General features: G+C 37.5%; 1 protein-coding gene across 1 annotated transcript in view; it reads right to left on the bottom strand.

The window, feature by feature from the left end:
- Nucleotides 1–2: 2 nt before the first annotated feature.
- Nucleotides 3–21,159, bottom strand: part of LOC139478583 (zinc finger SWIM domain-containing protein 5-like) — a 44,145-nt gene continuing 22,988 nt past the window's right edge. The window contains exons 3-17 of the mRNA XM_071261122.1: nt 19,043–19,170; nt 14,185–14,328; nt 13,106–13,254; nt 12,329–12,479; nt 11,595–11,774; nt 11,010–11,186; nt 10,413–10,565; nt 10,060–10,212; nt 9,455–9,643; nt 8,534–8,686; nt 7,920–8,055; nt 7,338–7,495; nt 6,707–6,870; nt 6,102–6,249; nt 3–5,219 (exon numbers count right to left, since the gene is read on the bottom strand). Coding sequence (XP_071117223.1) covers nt 4,420–5,219; nt 6,102–6,249; nt 6,707–6,870; nt 7,338–7,495; nt 7,920–8,055; nt 8,534–8,686; nt 9,455–9,643; nt 10,060–10,212; nt 10,413–10,565; nt 11,010–11,186; nt 11,595–11,774; nt 12,329–12,479; nt 13,106–13,254; nt 14,185–14,328; nt 19,043–19,170 — 2,983 coding nt within the window. The 3' untranslated portion in view covers nt 3–4,419. The remainder of the gene's footprint in view (nt 5,220–6,101; nt 6,250–6,706; nt 6,871–7,337; nt 7,496–7,919; nt 8,056–8,533; nt 8,687–9,454; nt 9,644–10,059; nt 10,213–10,412; nt 10,566–11,009; nt 11,187–11,594; nt 11,775–12,328; nt 12,480–13,105; nt 13,255–14,184; nt 14,329–19,042; nt 19,171–21,159) is intronic.

Here is a 21,159-nt window from a genome sequence, read left to right as displayed (position 1 = left end):
CACTCTTTTTATTATACCATGAAAGATAATATGAAGGTACAACTTATCAAAACCCATGTTTTGGGTTCAATAAATAGACATCTTTTTGTTTTAATTATTTTTAATGAGTGATGGTAGCGACCAATGACAACTAACATTCGACTCGTATACAACTCATGGGCACAAAATACAGAAACAAACCAACACAATACATGCACCTTTCTGGATAAACAAACCCAAGCTTCTCTCATGTCTAACAACAGTGACAGCATCCACCAGACTCCTCCATGAATCAGGGTGGTCCTTGGGTACACACAGTCTGTTTTAAAAACATATCTCAACAATTCATCTTCCCGTTCTCAAGAGGACAATCATCCATCACATTGGTACGCTGTTTTCATTGGTATTAAGCAGTGTTGTAGAAGCTTAAACTGGGGATGAAGTTTTGATTGCAGGCTATTTTGACACTAATTATACAATCCTTAAACATCCCAACTGTATCTAAATTAATATGAATTGTGCTCAAACAAATAAATGAATTAATATGGCTTCTTTTATCATAAGAAAACATTTGCTTGTTCTTTAAATGCCTTAGTTAAAAAGCTACTTACCCTAAAAATGGAAAATCAAATTTGCTTATTTTTTTTTCAAACAAAAATTGCTTATTTGTAATACCGGTACAAAAGATAGTACATTTGTCGGATAAACGTCTCTAGGCAAGGACATTATCATGCATGGATAGATTGTGTCATGCTGACCTTCCAAACAACAATAGCACTGTATAAACTAAGATGTAGCACTGTTAGTGACCATCATCTCAGTATGTGCAGTCATGTCTCACACAAGCAACACAGACACAACTAGGAATAAAAAGGTCATTATGACTAATTATTATTTAAAGAATAAATAATCCAAAATCATTACATAATAAATCCATTCTAAGACAGATTATTTTAATAGTATATGATAACATAATAGAATTGAATGCCACTTATTAAAATATTTAAGTTTCTATGATGACGCTATGAAATGTAGGGGACATTATTCTTCCCTTGTGTTGGAGAAGTTTTCAAATAGGGGAAATTGTCCAAAATAGCAAAAATATTAAAATTCAGGGCTACCTATTTAGAAAATTGGGAAATGTCTTTACTTCTTTATGTTATAGGATCTATCTTGCAATTATGACTGATACAAAACAATAGTACATTTACATTACTTATAGAAATAAATATATAGAATAAACATTTTACTGATCTGTCACAATATGCTATAGGCTTTATGCACATCGACATATTGATAACACATGCTAAGCTCTGCTGCATATCATTACATTCCCTGTTGAGAGCTTGGTAATATTGCTCGGTGTATAGTATTACAAAAGTTATTATGATTTGGGAAGAAAATACTTCAGGCTCAATGTAATCAATGAATTTCCTGTAGTGACAAACTGCTCATGGGATTTGCATCAATTCCACACCAGCTGACGGCGATTCAATACTGAATGTTCTTGGAATCGGAACTCAAATGATTTATATTGCAATACATGACAAAGAAATGAAAAAAACCAAAAAAACATTATGAGCTAACGGAATCAGAATGTTTTGGCAGGTGTTGGGATGAATATAAAACAACCTACCTAACATTTTGTACCATGAAATATAAAATATTTTGATTGCTAAAAATCCAACATTATATAGATGGCAGCATATGCCCTTTCTGTAGTGTGTCTAGGATAGAGTGCAGGGGAGTTTCAAAAACAAGTTTCGAAGAAAACAGACTTTGAAAGAATGTAAGAAATTTGACTGGAAGGAGGAATTCAGTATCTATATTGAAATTGAAAATTCTTGTACAAGGGTTTCTGACTAGACTACAAAATGAGGCTATGCACATTGTTATGAGAATATGGTTGATTCATGATGATTATGATGATGATGGTGATGATTGATGATGAAACTTTCAAGGTAGATTTAGTTTGATTTGTACCACTGATATCCCAACAATGACTGTTTATGAGGTAAGCCCAAACAAACACTTCGATTATATACTTCTCAACATTTGCAAAGAACCAAAATAGTCATCTTTAGTCCAAGGTGTGGTCTAGAGACTACTCAAACGCTGAGTAGCATATCAATACACGAACTATCAGTAAAACAGAGTCATTAAATACATACAAAGGGATTCATTTCCAATTTAACTCTAGCCTTTGTCTGCACAACTGGAGTAAAGGTTTAAATTTGTAAATAACGGTTTCTAAAAACGTCTCTGTTTTCAGTTTCATGGACACAAACGGCATGTGTTGGGTTATCAGCGGTGAGAAAATTATGCTGGCTACATGTTTAGATAGTCGACATTTGAGGTAGATAACACACAGTTTTTAATATTATAACTTTCATGGAAAAGATGATATCACATTAACACAAATGTCAAGACAGACAACAGATATCATGGTTCTTTGTACAGGTAATATGTCACACAATGTTCAAGGTGCAGGACTCATTAATAACTTACTTAGGTTATTACTGAGAGTAAATAACTCTACAATGGCAATGGGTATATATGCTTAGAAACAGTTTGAAAATACAAACTTAGGGCTTGGAAAAAAATGGGTTTCAGTCCCTGAGATCCATATTTTATGAATCCTGATTTCCATGAAGTAAAAAAAAAACAAATCAGAATTTTAACAACTTGGTCACAGAACAATACCTACAGCTCAAGTTGTTTCCGTTTTCTATGTATGTGAATTCAACTGAATGAATACGCTGACAAAACACATTAAAACTGCATGACTGAGACACTGAAAGAATAATAGAGTGCCAGGAACAACAGTACACAGAGGTAGCCAATTCCAAAAAAAAAATATCACCCAGAAAGGAAATTAAAAATCCCATTGGAACATCTTTTTCTCCTGACATGAAATACATGTATGCTCAAACAATACTCCGCTAATCCTTTTGTTCCAAATTAAAACACATAAATGGAGAATGTAACCAATAATAATATTCCACAAACAGGCATAACGTAACAAATACAATAACAATACATTTTCCCAAATCAAGAAAATACTGCAAAAACAGATTTAGAATATATCAACTAAATTAAAAGTTTATTTCAAACTTATCTTAAAATCGTATTACCTTGTCCTCACAGCATGTGAAAACCTGTAAACTTCTCACATCTTTTACTGTGACAGTTCCGCCTTAAAATACTCAAACAGTGTTATACTCAAGTGTTGTGTTCTCAGAGCTAACAGTGTTTGCATACAACTGCTAATAAATGGAACAATACATTCAACATATTGTTTGTAGTATTTCCCGTACGAACTCAATTTTTTCAAAAGGATCTTTGAAAATAATTTGGATTCTTTCGACCATTTTTACCAAACATGTACCACTGTGGCAAACTAGTCTATAGAAAGTCTGGAAGCTAATGTTAAAGCTCCACAGCTGAGAATGTGTCAAGCACCAACACATTTTTAATAATGGCTTTAATTTCTTGTTTTTGTTCAGAGAAATCCAAAATTGGTTGATCTTATACAAGATCCTAATATTCCAAAGTTTGTTTATTTATAGTTTTTCCAAATATCAATTCCTTGATCACATGTGGAACCCTGTTGATGCACATAGCATGACACCTATTGCATTGTGGGAAATCTATAACCTGACTGATTACGAATATTCATATGACCTCAGGTCAGTTGTTAACCTACATCAATGAATATTCCTGCACGACTTGCTGACATCTTCGTCATGCGGTCAGAGTCAAGGTCAGAGGTGACTCTGACCAGCCAAGCTGGTGACCTTAGCATGTGACCTGTGACCTACAGGTGACCTTGACACTGTATCAGGTCAACACAACACTATTTGTATCATTCCAATACATTCCTGGACACTGTCCAACACTTTGAGCTGTATTCATTACAAATCCTAAGTGTAAAATCTCAAAACATGCATTTAGTGTTTTCTCAATCATTCCATAAAAAATATGTAATACAAAATACAGACATGGGAAACGTGCTGATAGCCTTTGGTTACCATATATATTGCATTCCTGAGTTTCAACTCGATATATATATTGCTGGTCCAATGATCAAGTGAGACAACGCATTATGGCTTGGAAAACTAGAAAAAAGAAGTCAGTTTGGCATGACAAACTACATCCTCAGTGTGTAAACTACTGACAAATCATATTCTACAAGTATTCAAAAACAATATGTATATTGACATATAAACAAAAGGAGAGAAATCAACAACTGTGTGAGTTATGAGCCTATCTGGAAATACTGGGTGACGATAGTTGCTTGTCCAGCCATGTTTGCGTTTCCCAGGGTCACAGACAGATGGGTGTGGCACCATTGAGATGAAGAAAAGAAGTCCATAGCACTGATGAAGAATGATAACTTAAAAGTGGTCCCGTGAATAATGCTGTCGCACAATTGCTCACTCATAATCCAAATCGTTCCTTTATTAAATACATAAGCTTCTTTTTGCCTTTATACACCAGTTTCATGTTCTCAATGAGTTGAGCAAACTGTATATGTCCGTCTTGAGCTAAGATGAATGTTTCCCTAGCCTTGCTGAGAAACTCAATGAAGTCTCCGTAGTGTCGGGGACTAATATGGGTCAGTTTGGAATGAGTCGTTTGGATGTATGCGTATATGGTCGCTTCCATAAGTTGTCTGAGGGGTAGCTTTTCATACGACAGCAATTTAATTGCTCGTCTTTTACCGTCCGCACTTGCCATACCTGGCGCCGTTAATGTACACCGACGCAAAATGTCTGACAGTACAGCAGCACACTGCACATTTTCTACGAGTAACGGGATCATGTTGGCCAGTTCCGTTTTCCCCAGCGAGTGACTGAGCAAGCATGCCCAGTGAATGTCATTGATGGCTGGGTGGGTGTCTTGATTGTAAGCTAGGTGGAGATTTTTCATGGCAAGGAGCGCCAGTCTATATGCTCGGTGGGGGTAGGCACGATGCTCCATATAGCGAGCGATAGTAAATAACTGACTGGAATTCATCACATGAGCTGCAGCGTCGATGACGATCTGATACGCTGTCTCGAATGCTACAGGATCCTTTTCACACAGAGTTAGGGCACACAATGCACAGTTCTGGGGATCTTTGGTGGCACACTGGAGTGCGAGGCTGCGGGCACATCGGGCCAGCTCCTCGTGTTGGGGGTACGTTAACTTCAGCTGGTCCATTGTTGCTCGGGACACCACTGTCGTAGCCACAGTACCTGTAACAGCAATAATCACAGTTAGTGAGGAATACAGCCATACTTAATGAGGTTCACAAAGAAATATGTTAATTAATGTTTACTGCTGTGTTCAAAGTCGCCCCTGATTAAGAGGTAAATGTTCAACCCTTGTAGTGGTAACTACCCTTTCCTTCTAGGGCTAGGATGGGTAACTCGGGTACTCAGATTGGGTGGTTCCTGGGTAGGACCCGGTAACCCACAGTACTATCTGGACCCGTGGTTACTCACGTGATATATTGTTTAATGACTAAAAACTCACTGTAGCTCAGTGGTTACAATACAAGTCGCTAATGTTTGCATTTCTTTCTGATGATGCACACATTCCTTTTGACTTGTATATGTTTGAGTAATGATAAGGCTTCAGTCAACATCAGTGTTCCATGATCTGATCGTTTGATACATGTATCTAAATAGTTTTTGCCAGGGCTGCAGGACATTTTGTTCCCAACCTACAGTGGGTACCCGGGTAGGGTCAGCTAATAGGATGTCGGGTTCCCAGGTAGTAAATTTGGACTCGTCCCAGCCCTTTTCTTTTCCCTTCCTGAGTTCAAGCAGTCTATTTGCTTCACAATTCAGTTTTCAGCATGGTCAGTGTAAAAAACAATGCTCAGTATTACTCAAAATGTAAAGTTAATTATCTGGAGTACTAAATTAGCAGTAAATAGCTCTTTGAAAAACACCAACTAAAAAATAAAATAAATTGCACCAACATAATAATCTTGGTAAAAGAAAGTTAAGAGTGATCAAAATGTCTTCAGCAGTCAAGCAACTGTAGTTTACCCTATGCATGAAGAAGCCTCCCGGTTCCATAAACAAGATGGAGACACTGATGAGGATGAATGAGTAGGCTGCGAAACTTACTTGTTGCCTCGATGGGTGCAAACAACTGGAACCAGTTTTGCATGATTGAGATGAGCGCCTGAACTCCGACCTCTGTTGCACACGTCACCAACCACCGCACCATTTCCCGACGTCGCCAATTCAGTGTCATCAACGTCATTCTCATAACCTACACAGACATGGAAGGATGCAAGTAACATGTCTGCAAACATGGCACAGGGAATAATTCTACGGGAAGTCATCACAAAACATGTTCATTTACTTGATGTTGAGTTACCTCCCTTACCACAGGCAAGCAGTGATCAAGATATACGTTGCAAGTGTTAGAAATTAAGGGAGGTCCATCATTGATATTTACTGCTTTATAATATATATTTGAATGTGGGGATACCTGTAATCTTTAATTTTAACATGATGGTTATAGAAAGAATCTACTGACTTCCATGTTAATTTCGAAAACTGATATCACAATAAGTCTTCAATACACAGTTTCTGTACTAAAACCCAAGATGTTAGTAATTGTGACACCATTTATGATATGTTAAAACCATAATTACAGTCCCTAGTTAAATTAAAGTTTGGTTCAGTTTCAGGCAATTCAGAGCAAATGGCAGCAATTCTCTTACCTGAAGACCTAGTTCAAATGCGGCATTGAGAGCAGGCATGTGTTTGGAGCCGTCTGGGGTGGTGGCAATCTTGAAGGCATCCTGCGCTAGCTTGTACAGCTGGGAGGAGCTGTGTATGTGCTGCTGGGCGCACTCCAGCACTCGGCGCAGTCGACCGGTGTCACCTGCAATATAACATAACCCACGGCTACAGAAACATACAAGGGGTGGGGACGCTCAAAGCAAGTTGTCCGACAAACACACTCATCAATATGGTCTGGTGCTGTCATTCAGGCTTTCTGAAATCATTTTTACTTACTGTGTGTTCAACTGGGCCAGTATTTCACTAACCCATCATTAATAAATTATTCATAAACACACTGAGATCGAACATAAAATAAAATTGAAAAGTAATAAAACTAAATCAACTCCTCATACAAGCATATTGATCATTTCCCGAACACAGACATTGTTCTCAAATGCATCATCCAAATTAGCTTCACAGGGAATCAAGCAGATTTCCTCTATTTGCCACAATCCTTTACAAATTATTCACTGATAAGAGCTGACGTCTGCCAAATTAATCACATTATTGATCTAGTGCAATGTTTTATTCTGGAGAAAGATGGGCAAATGATCACTCAGTACTAACTTTTCGAGGCAGCAAGTAGTGTAGAAGCCAGGTCACACTGCTGCGCCTCCACGTGACTCAAGATGAACCACCGCGGGAAGCGACTCAAGATGGCCGACCCAACATTGTTGATGCCATTGTCAAGGTTCACTTCATCAGTATTCTCCAGCACCGGTAGTCTGAAGTCAAATATTGATTATTAATATCATGACAGCACACAATGTGTTAGTGAAGGAATTGTATTACATCTCCTGCCAGGCAGCTAACACATCTTATCACTGCACAGGACAACATTGATTTACGCACAATTTATACAATTTCCAGTAAATGGTCCAGAGTTTCCATAATCACATTCTTTCCCCCTCTTCTCCATGGCACACGTTTGGTGCTATTGAACACGGTTTCCAAACTTCATTCAAAACTTTATGACAATAATATTCTTACAAATCCTGTGACAGAAATTTATTGATTTTTTCTTCACGTTGGAATACGTTATTGACACAACAATTAATGCCACAAGAGCAAGGCTGATTGTGTTTCATAGATAAAATCGGATCAGTAGCCTTGTCTAAGGGCAGTGACTGGTGATGGGAAGATGCCTACCTCATTGCCCTCATGCCAATCATATAGGCGAGGTCGACGTCAACAGGAAGCAAACAGTTGAAGAGGTAGCGAGCGAATGTGTGCATGGGGTAGCTCTCCGGATGGATGCCAACTCCCAAACCACTACTGGGACCCCCTGAAAGATAAATAGTCATGCTTGCATTAAATAGTGCTCAACAATATTAAAGTATTCATAGGTCTGCCTCTCACTGAACTGGTTCTATTTCCTGAGTAAGCAAGTGAGTTCAGTACATTGCAGAAATGTCATAACCATGGACGAACCTGGGTGCCATTGTACAAAGCAATCTTAGCGCTAATGTGATCATAACTCGCATACATTAACATAGACTTATGACAGTCTTAGCTCTAAGGTTGTTTTGTACAATGGCACCCTGGCCAATTTAAAATATCAAAGGCTAGAATAGACACTGACACTGACACATAGACACTGAATCTTTAGTGAGTAAACACATAATCTGTGGAGTTTAAACTTTGATATAATAAAACAAGAAAACAGCTTCCATGAGCAGGATGTAATGGTCGTAATATTTCTGCAGGATTTGATAATATTGTGTTCATGAACCCAAGCCTTCTATTAACAAGTAAACACCTACCTTCCAGCAGCAGTGTGGCCTGGCTCTTCATGACGCCAATGATCACCGGGTCCGAGGGAATGTTGTGTAGCATGGACAGCAATCTCTCCTCCTGTTTACACGCCTTCTCCTGAGCGTACAGCCCCGACGGCATGATCCTCTGCTGCCCGAGACCTACACACAAAAATTATACACTGTACAACTGTCATCAGCTACAATGATGTTAAAACTGGGAATAACAATTCATATGCACTAGCATTTGCAGAAACATAGTCAAAAACCTAGGAAAGGATTTCCAATTATTTATCCATGTTGGAGTGAGTGTGTGAGTGAGAAATGGTTTTACGCCGCTTTTAGCAATATTCCAGCAATATCACAGCAACATTGCACATGCTGACACCAACTCCACCACCCCTACCCATGTTGGAATCAAACCCAGGTGTTGAACATTTGAGACTAATTCCATTTTGCATAAAAATGGTTATCGAGATGATAGTAAACAGTTAATATACTACAGGGCAATAATGGTTACCGAGATGATAGTAAGCAGCTAATATACTACAGGGCAATAATGGTTACCGAGACGGTAGTAAACAGCTAATATACTACAGGGCAATAATGGTTACCGAGATGATAGTAAACAGCTAATATACTACAGGGCAATAATGGTTACTGAGACGGTAGTAAACAGTTAATATACTACAGGGCAATAATGGTTACCGAGACGATAGTAAACAGAAAATATACTACAGGGCAATAATGGTTACCGAGACGGTAGTAAACAGCTAATATACTACAGGGCAATAATGGTTACCGAGATGATAGTAAACAGCTAATATACTACAGGGCAATAATGGTTACCGAGATGATAGTAAACAGCTAATATACTACAGGGCAATAATGGTGACCGAGATGATAGTAAACTGTTGGCAATAACCATACCTATGAGAGCCACTTCTATGGCTAGAGTGAGGTAGGTTTCCCCGGATACCAATCCTTCAGCAAAGTGTGTATAGCGCTGTGAGGATGACGACGATGAAGATGACGTTGATGATGATGAAGATGAGGAATGGTTGTTGCTGGAACTGTTGTTATTGTTGTTACGGGAACTTGAACTTGAAGATGATGACCCTGTGTAAAACAACATTCCATTTGAAACACAGTCAAACATCGTTGTGTCGGACTTTAGACTGGGTCATTAGAAAGGATTGTTTATGAACATAAAAATGATTAAATTATTTTTATGATTATAGAACAGTAATCATCAAAAGGAAGAGAACTTATGGATGTCAACTTCTTTATTATAAATTCTCCTCCTAATGTGCATCACTTCTAAATGCAATTTGAGTGAGTGAGTGAGTGAGTGAGTATGGTTTTATGTCGCTTTTAGCAATATTCCAGCAATATCATGACAGGGGTTACCAGAAATGGGCTTCACACACTCTACCCATGTCTGGAATCAAACTCGGCGTCATAAGTGAACGCTTTAACCACTAGGCTACCCGACCGCCCCAAATGCCATTCAAAGTAATCGTCATCATTCTCACCACTTCCATGATGTTCATCAGGCCCCAGACATGCCTCCAGCAGGGTTTCAAACAGGACAGAGATGGGGTTCAGGGGGTGACCAATCAGACCAGTTTGATTGACAGGTGGTTGTGACCTTGACCCACATGTTGACATACAAGGATTGGCTGACACTGCAAAAAACATTTACAATTTTTATATAACCAGAAGCATGACTTGAAAATATTGATGAAGATAATGCCATTAAGTACACATACTTGACAGTCACTTTAAAACATCTTATGAAAATATTTTACAAAGATTATATCTGTTATTTATTCAGGTAAACTTGATACAGTTTCTGTAGCATCAAGTGAATCGTCTTAACGCATACCTATATCTCTCTGCAAGTCTCTGTATCTTTCTTGATTTCTCTTCTGTTCTAACTTCATTGTTCTTACAATAGAAACAGCCAATCGCAAAGCTTCTTTTATGTAACCATGGGAACGCAGGGCATCCACTCTGGCACAAGCTGTAGGTATATGCTCTGCAATTAAAACAAACATATTACTGTCAAACCGTCATATGAACTTTACTTACATATCATTTTCATGAAGTCTGTGAAGCTGTATGTTTCTAAATGCTAACTACTGTTGTTCATTCATGCAAAGAGTCAACCCTACATTGAGCAGAAGTTGTAATATACTACTCAAAACAAATTAAAGAACGCATGATATGACCAATTTACTATAGTCACATTAAAATTAGTATATGTCAACTTTCAAACAAAACGAAAAACATGTGGTTCCCAGGTGATTTCTTTTGATAAATAGGTCAGGAAAAGAGGCCTAGTTTGGACACTAACCTTTGTAACTTATTACTTATTAAAATGCCATAATGCAGGGGCATATTATTGCTGACTGAGAACAAAGACAGGTACTTCTAAACTGACTGTTTCAACTTGTGTTTTCCAATGATGGCTGACACTCACCATGCCAGAGAGGAAGTCCTCGGGAGTCAAAGAGTTTTGAGTTCCATGCATCACGACTGTGGAAGTTGTCCTGGTGGACAATCAGTTGTAGGTGTCGGTCTTCCCACGTCAGCTGGCTCGCTTCCTGGGCATGCTGGAACACTGTCCGGGGGCGTGGCCGGGTCTGAGGGGGTGTATCTGGAGACAAGACACACACATAAAAACAAACTGCTACATTATCCTATAGTCTGGCACATGGACACACAATTATCGATACATGAAGTGAGTGAGTGAGTTACACCGCTTTTAGCAATATTCCAGCAATATCAGGGAGGGGAACACCAGAAATGGACTTCACACATTGTAACCTTTAAAGGATTTGAACCTGGGTCTCCGGCGTGACGAGTGAACGCTTAAACCACTAGGCTACCCGACCGAACCTTCGATACATAAATCAACCACAAAGGTAACATAAGCAAGGATAACAAATTGACCTCCATACTGATATTTCATAGCTGGCATTCAAGTATCAAAGGTAACAAGTAACATTTGTTCTAAATCCATAACAAAATCCTTCATAAAGAAAGATATAATGTGACTACATACTGTTCGTGCCTCCAGCTAACAGATCCCGGGTGAGGGGGACATCAGGTATTTGCCGACCCCCATCTGCATCCTCAAGGGGGCACAGAGAGTTCCCGATCCACTGGTCCAGGAGGGCACGCCACTGTTCCTTCTCAAGCGGAGAGCAGCTTGGATTTAGCACCACACACACCCATAATGCACCTGAAATAATATTCTGTTATAGTCAAAAACTGAAGTATCCTTTTCTCAATATATTTCTTTGCTATGAATTTAGAAATTACAACATGCAATTTACCTAATCTAAGAAAATTATTCGACACTGTTTGTACAAATTGAGACAAGGTTGATCACATTACAGCAAGCACTGTTAATCAAGACTGTCGCCAGGGAAATCATGTGGATTTTCAAACAGTATTATGAATGAGTCCTGGGGTAGCTCCATGGGTACACATGTACCCATCTCCAGAAGCAAGAGGCCCCGTGAAGATCCAGGTTAGAATTGGTCTTCAGCAACCCATGCTTGTCGTAAGAGGTGACTAACGGGATTTGGTGGCCAGACTCACTGACATGATTAATACATGTCATCGTATCTCAATTTTGTAAATCAATGCTTATGACGTCAATCACTGGATAAGCAGGAATATTTCCGAGTGTGGCATTAAACATCAAAGAAAACAAATCCAGCAAAGAATATGACCATAAGGAGGGTTTCCAGATTAACCTGGCACAGTTTCAGTGTGCGGGTATATCCTTACCCAGCTCATCCCAGAGTTGTCGGCAGTTGTCAGTCATGGGTGTCCCTTGGGTCTTCCAGACAGCCAGCCGAGGATCAGCCAGGAACTGCTCTGTGATCAGCGTCAACATTCGAGCGCCATTAGAGTCTCGGGCTCGCAACATCTCTCTCACCTGCAAAGTGGAAAGGGACATGATTTCAAAAGTCAAAAAACATATCTCAAAGGGATAATATTTTTCTGACTGGATATGTGATATTGACCTCTATACATTTCGTACCCCACCCGTATATACTACTTCAATGATAGGTTTCAATCAATTTAAAATAACTGATCAATGGTTCTCAAAGAGATGATCTGACTGTATGAGTTACAGAACCAAACAAACATGGAGTCTAGTTTTGATTGGAAGAGTGACCTACCTTGGCATCATGGAGGCTAGTTTTTATTGGCAGAGTTACCTTACTTGGCAAACATGGAGTTAAGTAGATTTGAAGAGTGACCTACCTTGGCAAACATGGAGTTAAGTTGATTGGAAGAGTTACCTACCTTGGCAAACATGGAGTGAAGCTGATTGGAAGAGTTACTTACCTTGGCAAACATGGAGTTAAGTTGATTGGAAGAGTGACCTTCCTTGGCAAACATGGAGTTAAGTTGATTGGAAGAGTGACCTACCTTGGCAAACATGGAGTTAAGTTGATTGGAAGAGTGACCTACCTTGGCAAACATGGAGTTAAGTTGATTGGAAGAGTGACCTACCTTGGCAAACATGGAGTTAAGTTGATTGGAAGAGTGACCTACCTTGGCAAACATGGAGTTAAGTTGATTGGAAGAGTTGAGGTATCCACCCTGAGAGAGGAATGTGCGAACTTGTTCCCGAACCTGTTCTTCATCCAAATGCCAACTGTTGTCATCATCAATAGATGCGCCTGCTGTAGGGTCCGGGGCACCTGCAACACCGCCACATTATTCTATAAGAGTTCCACAACAACTCAAACAATGAGTGAAAGTGCAGTCCAGGACTAAACAACACTTCAATTATGGTTCAGGTAGGGTCAGTGCTTGTGCTGAAATCATCAATGCTACAGCCATATTTGTAAATTTGGATTTTCGCAAAACACCAGTGATCCATTCACATAATCTTCATCGTTATTTTGCGTTTTACACCCAATGGAATCTGTTTGGTCTGATAATAGACTTGTTATTCTCAGGCATTGACATTTTATATTTATATTTCACTAAAGTTTGCTTATCTCCATTAAAATATACCATACCAGTAGTTAGTGATTATGAAACAGACATTAACAATAAAAATAGGCTTCAAAGGCTTTGGTATTGAATTGCAGGCAATTATTATTGTAAAATATGTTCATTTTTCAAAATTATCACATTTATCATTGCTAATGTATGCAACAGAATGCATAATTAACAATAATATTTTCACATATGTTATTGAATAGAAAATCATTATCTCTGAACTCTTTTTATTTCCACAAATGTGATAACACGTGTTTCCATATATATAATTTCATCATCAATTGATATTCATACAGTGAAAAATCATGTGAAAAATGTTTGATCATTTATGAAATGTGAATTATTCTACATGGAGACAATGCTAGGATTAATCAATACCAGTGAGGAATGGAGTTTGGCCATCACAGCAGACGCATCAATTTTCCTACAAGAATTATCAATACCTGTCAACACAGCTCTCAAGACAAATCTAAATTCAAACTTCTTTGTTGAGCCTCAGAACAACAAATGGACCTGTCACATCACATAAATTTCACAAAGCAAATCCCTACAAGACATTTACACTCAATGAATATTAACACACTTGTTAGTTTCTGCAATCGATGCCGTGATCAATGACTTACCTGGAAGCATGTTGATTTCGGACATGGCCTGCAAGATTTCATCTGCTATTCTCTGGGCTGTGGGTAGAACATCTGTATGATGTTCTGCGATTAAATACTGGGCAAATTTCTGCAGCTGTTCTCGACTCATCTGTAGAAGTGTTTCTGTAATAGATGGCACACAGAATATGAGTGAGTGAGTGAGATGGGTTTTAGCACTTTTAGCAATATCCAAGTAACATCAGAAGAAATGGGCTTCACACATTACCCATGTGGGAATAGAACCTGGGGTTAAGCATGAAAAGAAAACACCATAACTACTTATCTACCCCACTGTCCCATAGCTAATATTAATAGCTAAGCTGAAATGATTAGACACTGAACAGTGTTGAGAAACATTTCACATAATACATTACCAACTGGTACTTTGTAGTACACTCTCGACAAATCATTGTAGAAAAAAACCCAATGCAGAATGAACATGTTTTTATTGCAAATATAAAGTCTGTGTGTGTGCTGGTGATGTGCTTCATTCCAGGTCGCTTTATAGACGGTGTATATGATTTAGGGTTGATTTTGAAGGTGGGTACAAGGGGGTTGCCTTATAGTGGGGTCGCATTAAGACGGCAATATATGGTAAACATACGAATACTGTATGTCATGCTGCACACTTTTCAGTCGATTGTTTAGGATGTCAGTCATGCCACTGCACCACAAAAGTCACCATTACCAGCAGCAGCATCAAAACTATCATAATTCTTTTTGGTTTGTTGTTTAACGCTGCACTTAGCAATATTCAGGTTCTATGCAGCAGCCTGTAAATAATCAACTCTGGACCAGACAATCCAATAATTTATGATATTATTAGCAACAATCTACGCCAATGGCATCCTAGTCTCGGGACTCTCAAGTTGCCTCCTACAGCCAGCACAGGTTGCTGGAGATCTGTTCTAACTCCTGTTCTTAATCCCCACAAGGGTTATCATAATTCAAGCCAAGCAATAGTATAACAGTCATATTACTATCGTTGATGACATATAACTGACATATAGCAATACTGACATCTGAGATAATGGGTATCGCAGCAATTACAAGATCTAGACATCAAATCATGTATCTTGAGCAGACCAATATTTTTTACTTTTTTTAACAAATTTCCCAAACCAGTTTGTTGTAATGTATAGGGCAAAAAACAAAACTTTCGCTTGAATCAGGCTGATAATTATCAGCTAAGAAAGAATATCAAAGTGAACCAAATGCCATAGGAATCAGGTTTATATTTAGAAAACACCTGTCAATCAAAACAGTACTTATTTCAGTCTCCTCAAAAGGGTTCAACTAAAACTATTGATAAAGTATTTTTAGTAGAGCGACTAAAACATCAAATAAAGAAAAGCTCCAGCCATAGTAATTTAAGCAAACATTTTTGTGGTTGATCAAAGGACAATACTAATGCAAATGATGGAATAGACAGAAGCATCAAATTTTCAATCAGCTGTGCAGGAGCTTTCTGAGATAGACTGGCTATTAGCACCGACATTTCAACCCTGTTATTAAGTCTGTAACTTGAACCATTTGGCTAATGAGTCCTTCTGATTAAACACACAGACAGCAAGACACAGACTAATGGGGAAATGACAGCAAAACCACATGAAGAAGACACCATACTATAGTCCCCTGATCCAAGAATACCCTGTACTCCTAAGATGAAAGCAGTTTCAACATTTTGGAAAAGAATTCATATAATTTTAAACCTTAATCATATCAATATCAGATGGATACATGTTATACGATATATTAATGAGACCACAACAGCTCTTCTTGTCATTCTGAATCATGAAGATATTCAAATGTTCTTGTGAAGTGAACTCAATGTGACCTTAATCTATTTCTAGGTTTTCACAATTCAGAATAAACACTGAACAACTCAAAATAGTGAGGGCAGGATTAAGCATGTATCTAATTACTTGGCCAGGGACCTACATGTCCGACCGTTCATACTGACTCCAACTGATAAAGATGCACAAGACTTTGTAAAATTAATTCCAACAATAATACTCAACTTTTGATGAGGATAATTTTCATCTTTCCATGATACACAAAAATGATTCTCAGAAGTCAAGCGTATATTTACATAGGACATATCTCCATTATCCCTATCAAAAGTTAGGTAGCATACAATCACTATAAGACAAACAATCAGAGTTACTGCTATAGAGGTTTGTTTGTTTGTTTGTTTGTTGCTTAACATCGTACTCAGCAATAGTCCAGATACGACGGTAGTCTGTAAATAATCAAGTCTGGACCAGACAATCCAGTGATTGACATCATGAGCATCAATCTACTTGATTGGGATACGATGACATGCATCAACCAGGTCAAGGATACTCCTGGAAGAAACCATCTTAGAGTTTTGTAACCAAAACTTTTTTAGTAAATTGAACGTTGTAATTGACACTATTAAACCAACCTAATGTACAATTGTTACACAACCAATGTACTTTAACCAAAAGACTCTCAGTACAATTCTTTTGTATTTCCCAATAAACAGGTGCAGCCAAGCATCAACACAAATTGATAAATGATAAACTACTTCAACGTTGAATACATTTTATGGGCTTGTATCTGAATCACCAATAATGCATGGAAACAGAATTTGAATCCTATAAATATTACCACGTTTAAAAATACCTACAAACTATCCTATAACAAAAGCTAAGCAATCATAGATGTAATTCAGAAAACACAACCTAAAAAAAACGGATTTGCAAGACGTATGGCTGAACAGGCACCTAGGTGACGCGCTAGGTACAAAACAACATGGCCCTCTCTATCTTAGCCCTTACTGTGCTCAGTGAAGCTATGGTGGAAATTCATCTGTAATGTGAAGCTCATCCATTAGTTCCAAGTGGATTAATTTGAAACCCTCCTTCAGAGAACAACCATAAAGCTACATTCAGTTTAAATTAGTTCAAGTGTAAGAGCTCCATAATGAATTTTCAAAGATAAATATTTATGAGCATCCAACATAAAAACAGACGCCACCATAACAAACAGGAACCTAAAGTTTAAGCCAACATCTTTTATTTAATATAGTTTAAAGAGAGTAACCATTTTAATTCTATTAAACTTCATAGCTTAATTGTCACAATATTCTGCCCTTATCGTCTTACAACGTCACAGAGCAATAACATTTTTTTGCAGTTATTGTCATTATCCTTAATTTTCAAAATGGCTGTCATCGTTGAATTGATGGTTTACTGAACCTAAGAACCAAAAAAGAATTTGTTGTTGGCATGATAATGCTATACAACTGACACATGCATTAATACCCACTCATCTAGATATTTTGATTGCCTGGGATCTCAAATGAAATGTTTCTCAGTTTTGACATTAATTTTCCAAAATATTTCTGGGGGTATTTTTCAGATGTTTTCTTGGTAAAAAAGCATTTGAATTTGTTCTTAAAGTCCATTTCAATCAGCAACCACTAATAAAGAAAATACTGAAGTAATGTAACAATATTATTTCAAATATCGGAAGATAAGTATATGAAATATAATACAGCATAATATTATCATGAAATTTATAACCATTTTCTTTTTTAAAAACTTTGTTTAATGGATGTACAAAATATTTGTTTTTAAGATGAACTGAAGTGAGACAAACAAATTCTTTTCAGAATTTCTATTTTTGTCATGCAAAACACATTTATCACAAACTACGTGACAATCAATTTCTTAAAAAATATATTTGCTCATCAGCTTCTTTACTGAGAGGAACATTTAACACCAACCTGCAGTATCAATAACATACATCAGTCTTTAACAAACAACAATGTTTACTTGAAAATGTATTATCTATAATGAGCAGTAAGGAAAATATTACTTGTTATGCAAGTAAATCCACTGATAATGCAATCAAACATATTTATTTGTTGACATTAATATCTTTGCAGACACTGTCTAGTCAGGGTGCACTACTTGTCTATACGTACAAGACACGAAAACAACAAATTCCTGTTAACATATCATGCAAGGAAATCTTAATGTATACTTTTGAACTTGAAGGAAAATTTGATACCATATCCATAACTCTGACACTATAAAAAAAACTTATACAAAACTAAAAACTTAATATTTTGGCTCGTTTGGATCAGTTTGTACTGTTTTAACGAACCCCCATCGTTGACAAAGACAATACAATGGCCGTATTTTGTAAGATGCTTTCTAAACACAGTGAATGCTTGTTAACCTGATGTTGCTATATGGAAGCAGATTTCTATCCTATATTCTCACATCAGCAAATATCTCGGATGACTCCAAGTATTTTTTACGTTTTAATAGATAGTAATAACACCACCAGTCAGTCTGCAACTTTAGCCACCTGCCTGAAGCCAGAGTCAAGTCAAGTTCAGTTTAATTAGCAAACTCAGCTAATAAACATCATATAACAGTCTGCAAATTTATCCACTTGTCCAAAGCCTGGGTCAAGTACAATTCAGTTTGGTTTAGTAAGCTCCACCAAAGATTAACATATAACACAAAATATACTAAAACTAATGCTAAAAGCTACGTGAGGCTTGTAGACTTGTAGTTGTCACAGACAGCAATACTATTATTTCATCAATCTGCAAACAAACAACACAGTATATTGATTGATAGAGGTGCGACAACAGGTGCTTGCGATGGAATCCTACATGTTCCCATAGAAGATGACCAAACATTGTTTGACACACTGGGGCACTGTTATGACTTTCAGTGACAGAAAGAATTCTTCTGCTGAAATCCTATGACAGCCTATTTTTAACCATCAGTGTACTTGTTAGTGTAGCTAGATAGACTCTATTGTCAACACAGCCTTCTGTGGCAGTACCTACCGGATATCGGCACCCGTAGTTGGACACTGTCTGCTTTCCGTATCCGATACAGTGACAGCGCCACCACATGGTGGCACCAGAATATATCTCGGTTTCCACAGCCACATTTTACAGATGTGATTTTACACCTGAAAAACAAACACATTTGTGAGCAATTTTTAAAAAAACGTAAGTCTAACATATTTACAACATTTTTATAGCACTGAAAATGAATTCCACAACGTGTACTCAAGAGAAGAACTGAACTCCAACCCAAGCCAACTTGACCCCCGGCTTCATATGCTGCCAACTTCATATCTTGTTTTAGATTGGTTGGTTGGTTTGTCGTTTAACGCCGCACTCAGTCAAATTCCAGCTATTTGACGGTGGTCTGTAAATAATCTAGTCTGGACCAGACAAGCCAGTGATTGATATCATGAGCAACGATCCACGCAATTGGGATCGATGACAGGCATCAACCAAGATGGGGAGCACGACCACCTGATCCCGTTAGTCGCCTTTTACGACCAGCATAGTTGCCTTTTACAGCAATGGCTAACAATTGTCAGTTAAATGTGTTTCAAAGTTTCTATATTATTTGAAAGTCATGTAATACTTGCAACAATATAATTAAACAAGAAACATAAACTGCCTTAAAAAATAAAATAAAACAAAACATAAACCCATTAAGTAATAACTTAACATTGTTCTTTACATTTAAGAATACTAGTCTAATTACTCAGTCATATTTAATAGTCCTAAACTTTATTATCAAAAGACAATTTTGAATTTTGTTTCCCATCCCATTACACATGTGCTACAATAACTCTTTCAAAATAAGCCGACAACAGGTGGTTGCCCCAGAACTGGATCCATGGTTGAACTTGAATACACATTCAAGTTGAATATTAACTGCCTTTGATAAATTAGAAATAGTTGAAAGACTCTAAAGTATTCCTTTTAAAAAAAACAGATGAAAGGGATAAGTGAAAACACAAAACAGATGCAATGAGGCCAAGGAGATAAAGCTTGCCCCTTTATGACAATAAAACTATTTCACATTACGTCATTCCTGTTTTCAATTTGAAAAAATGCACGCAGAATTAAACTCAAATAGATCGCCAGAAATCCATCCAACAAAACATTTCTAAATGTCTTTATTCTTATTATTATTGTAACAATAAATGTCTTTATAAACCAGTAAGGATAATAGCCCAGACAGCCATTCAGTATATTCAAACTAAATGCATTTTATGTGCTTGTGTGAACCTCATATCGCCATGTCTCCCATTGTGAGCTGGAAAGTCCTTAGAATGATAACTTGATAAGCGTCCATTGAGATGGAAATGTTTTATTCTTGCTTCCAGATGATTTATATAAGGTTCTTCTCACATGTTTGGTTGACTTCAATCACACTTTCAAACTAACTGTTCGCTTTATAGAAAATATTGATTTTTAGCTTCTCGAATAATTGGAGTTTCAATTCAAGATAATAGACATTCAATGAGCATAATGGCAGAAATATTAACTGCTGAAAATAACCACACAATCCCTTAAACCTGAAATCATATTTTTGCATTTTGAATCATCAGGTTCACAAATGGCCCTAATTGGTTCCTTTGGAAGTGAAAAAAATGTGATCAAGCTTGATATTTTGCTTTGTTCTATTAGCAGTTGTAATCAACACCATAAATCGCAGGGATCCTGAGACTAAACACATGAATTCTACTTCTGGTTGACAAAATTAATCGCAGTTTGCATCATTTTGTCTGCAAGGCAACCAGTTCTCCACCAAAGTCTCATAAATCCATTGTAACAGCAAGCAATTAGTAGGCAACGTCTAATCCAGGCTCAATCATAAGGGTCTTTACATGAAATAAACATTGATAAACGGCAATAAAGTTTGCAAACAAAGCACATCTCCGCTTCAAGGAGTTTGAGGAAAACTAGATATCTCTGCATCCGTGCTTCTCTCATGTGAAAAATGTTTTTCAAACGCAGTCACCATCACAGCAAGGAACAGCGCCCCCTGCAGGACGGCTTTCTCTACAGCTGAACTACAAACATGGAACGCTTGTTAGCACTTGGATTCTTAGGCTAATAATCCATCTTCCTAATTATACATCATAGACAAATTA

Source organism: Haliotis cracherodii, unplaced genomic scaffold, assembly GCF_022045235.1.
Source record: "Haliotis cracherodii isolate W230 unplaced genomic scaffold, xgHalCrac1.p SCAF_4, whole genome shotgun sequence".
Lineage (NCBI taxonomy): Eukaryota > Metazoa > Mollusca > Gastropoda > Lepetellida > Haliotidae > Haliotis > Haliotis cracherodii.
The sequence above is the reverse complement of the archived record's forward strand: the minus strand, read 5'-3'. Positions and strand labels throughout refer to the sequence as shown.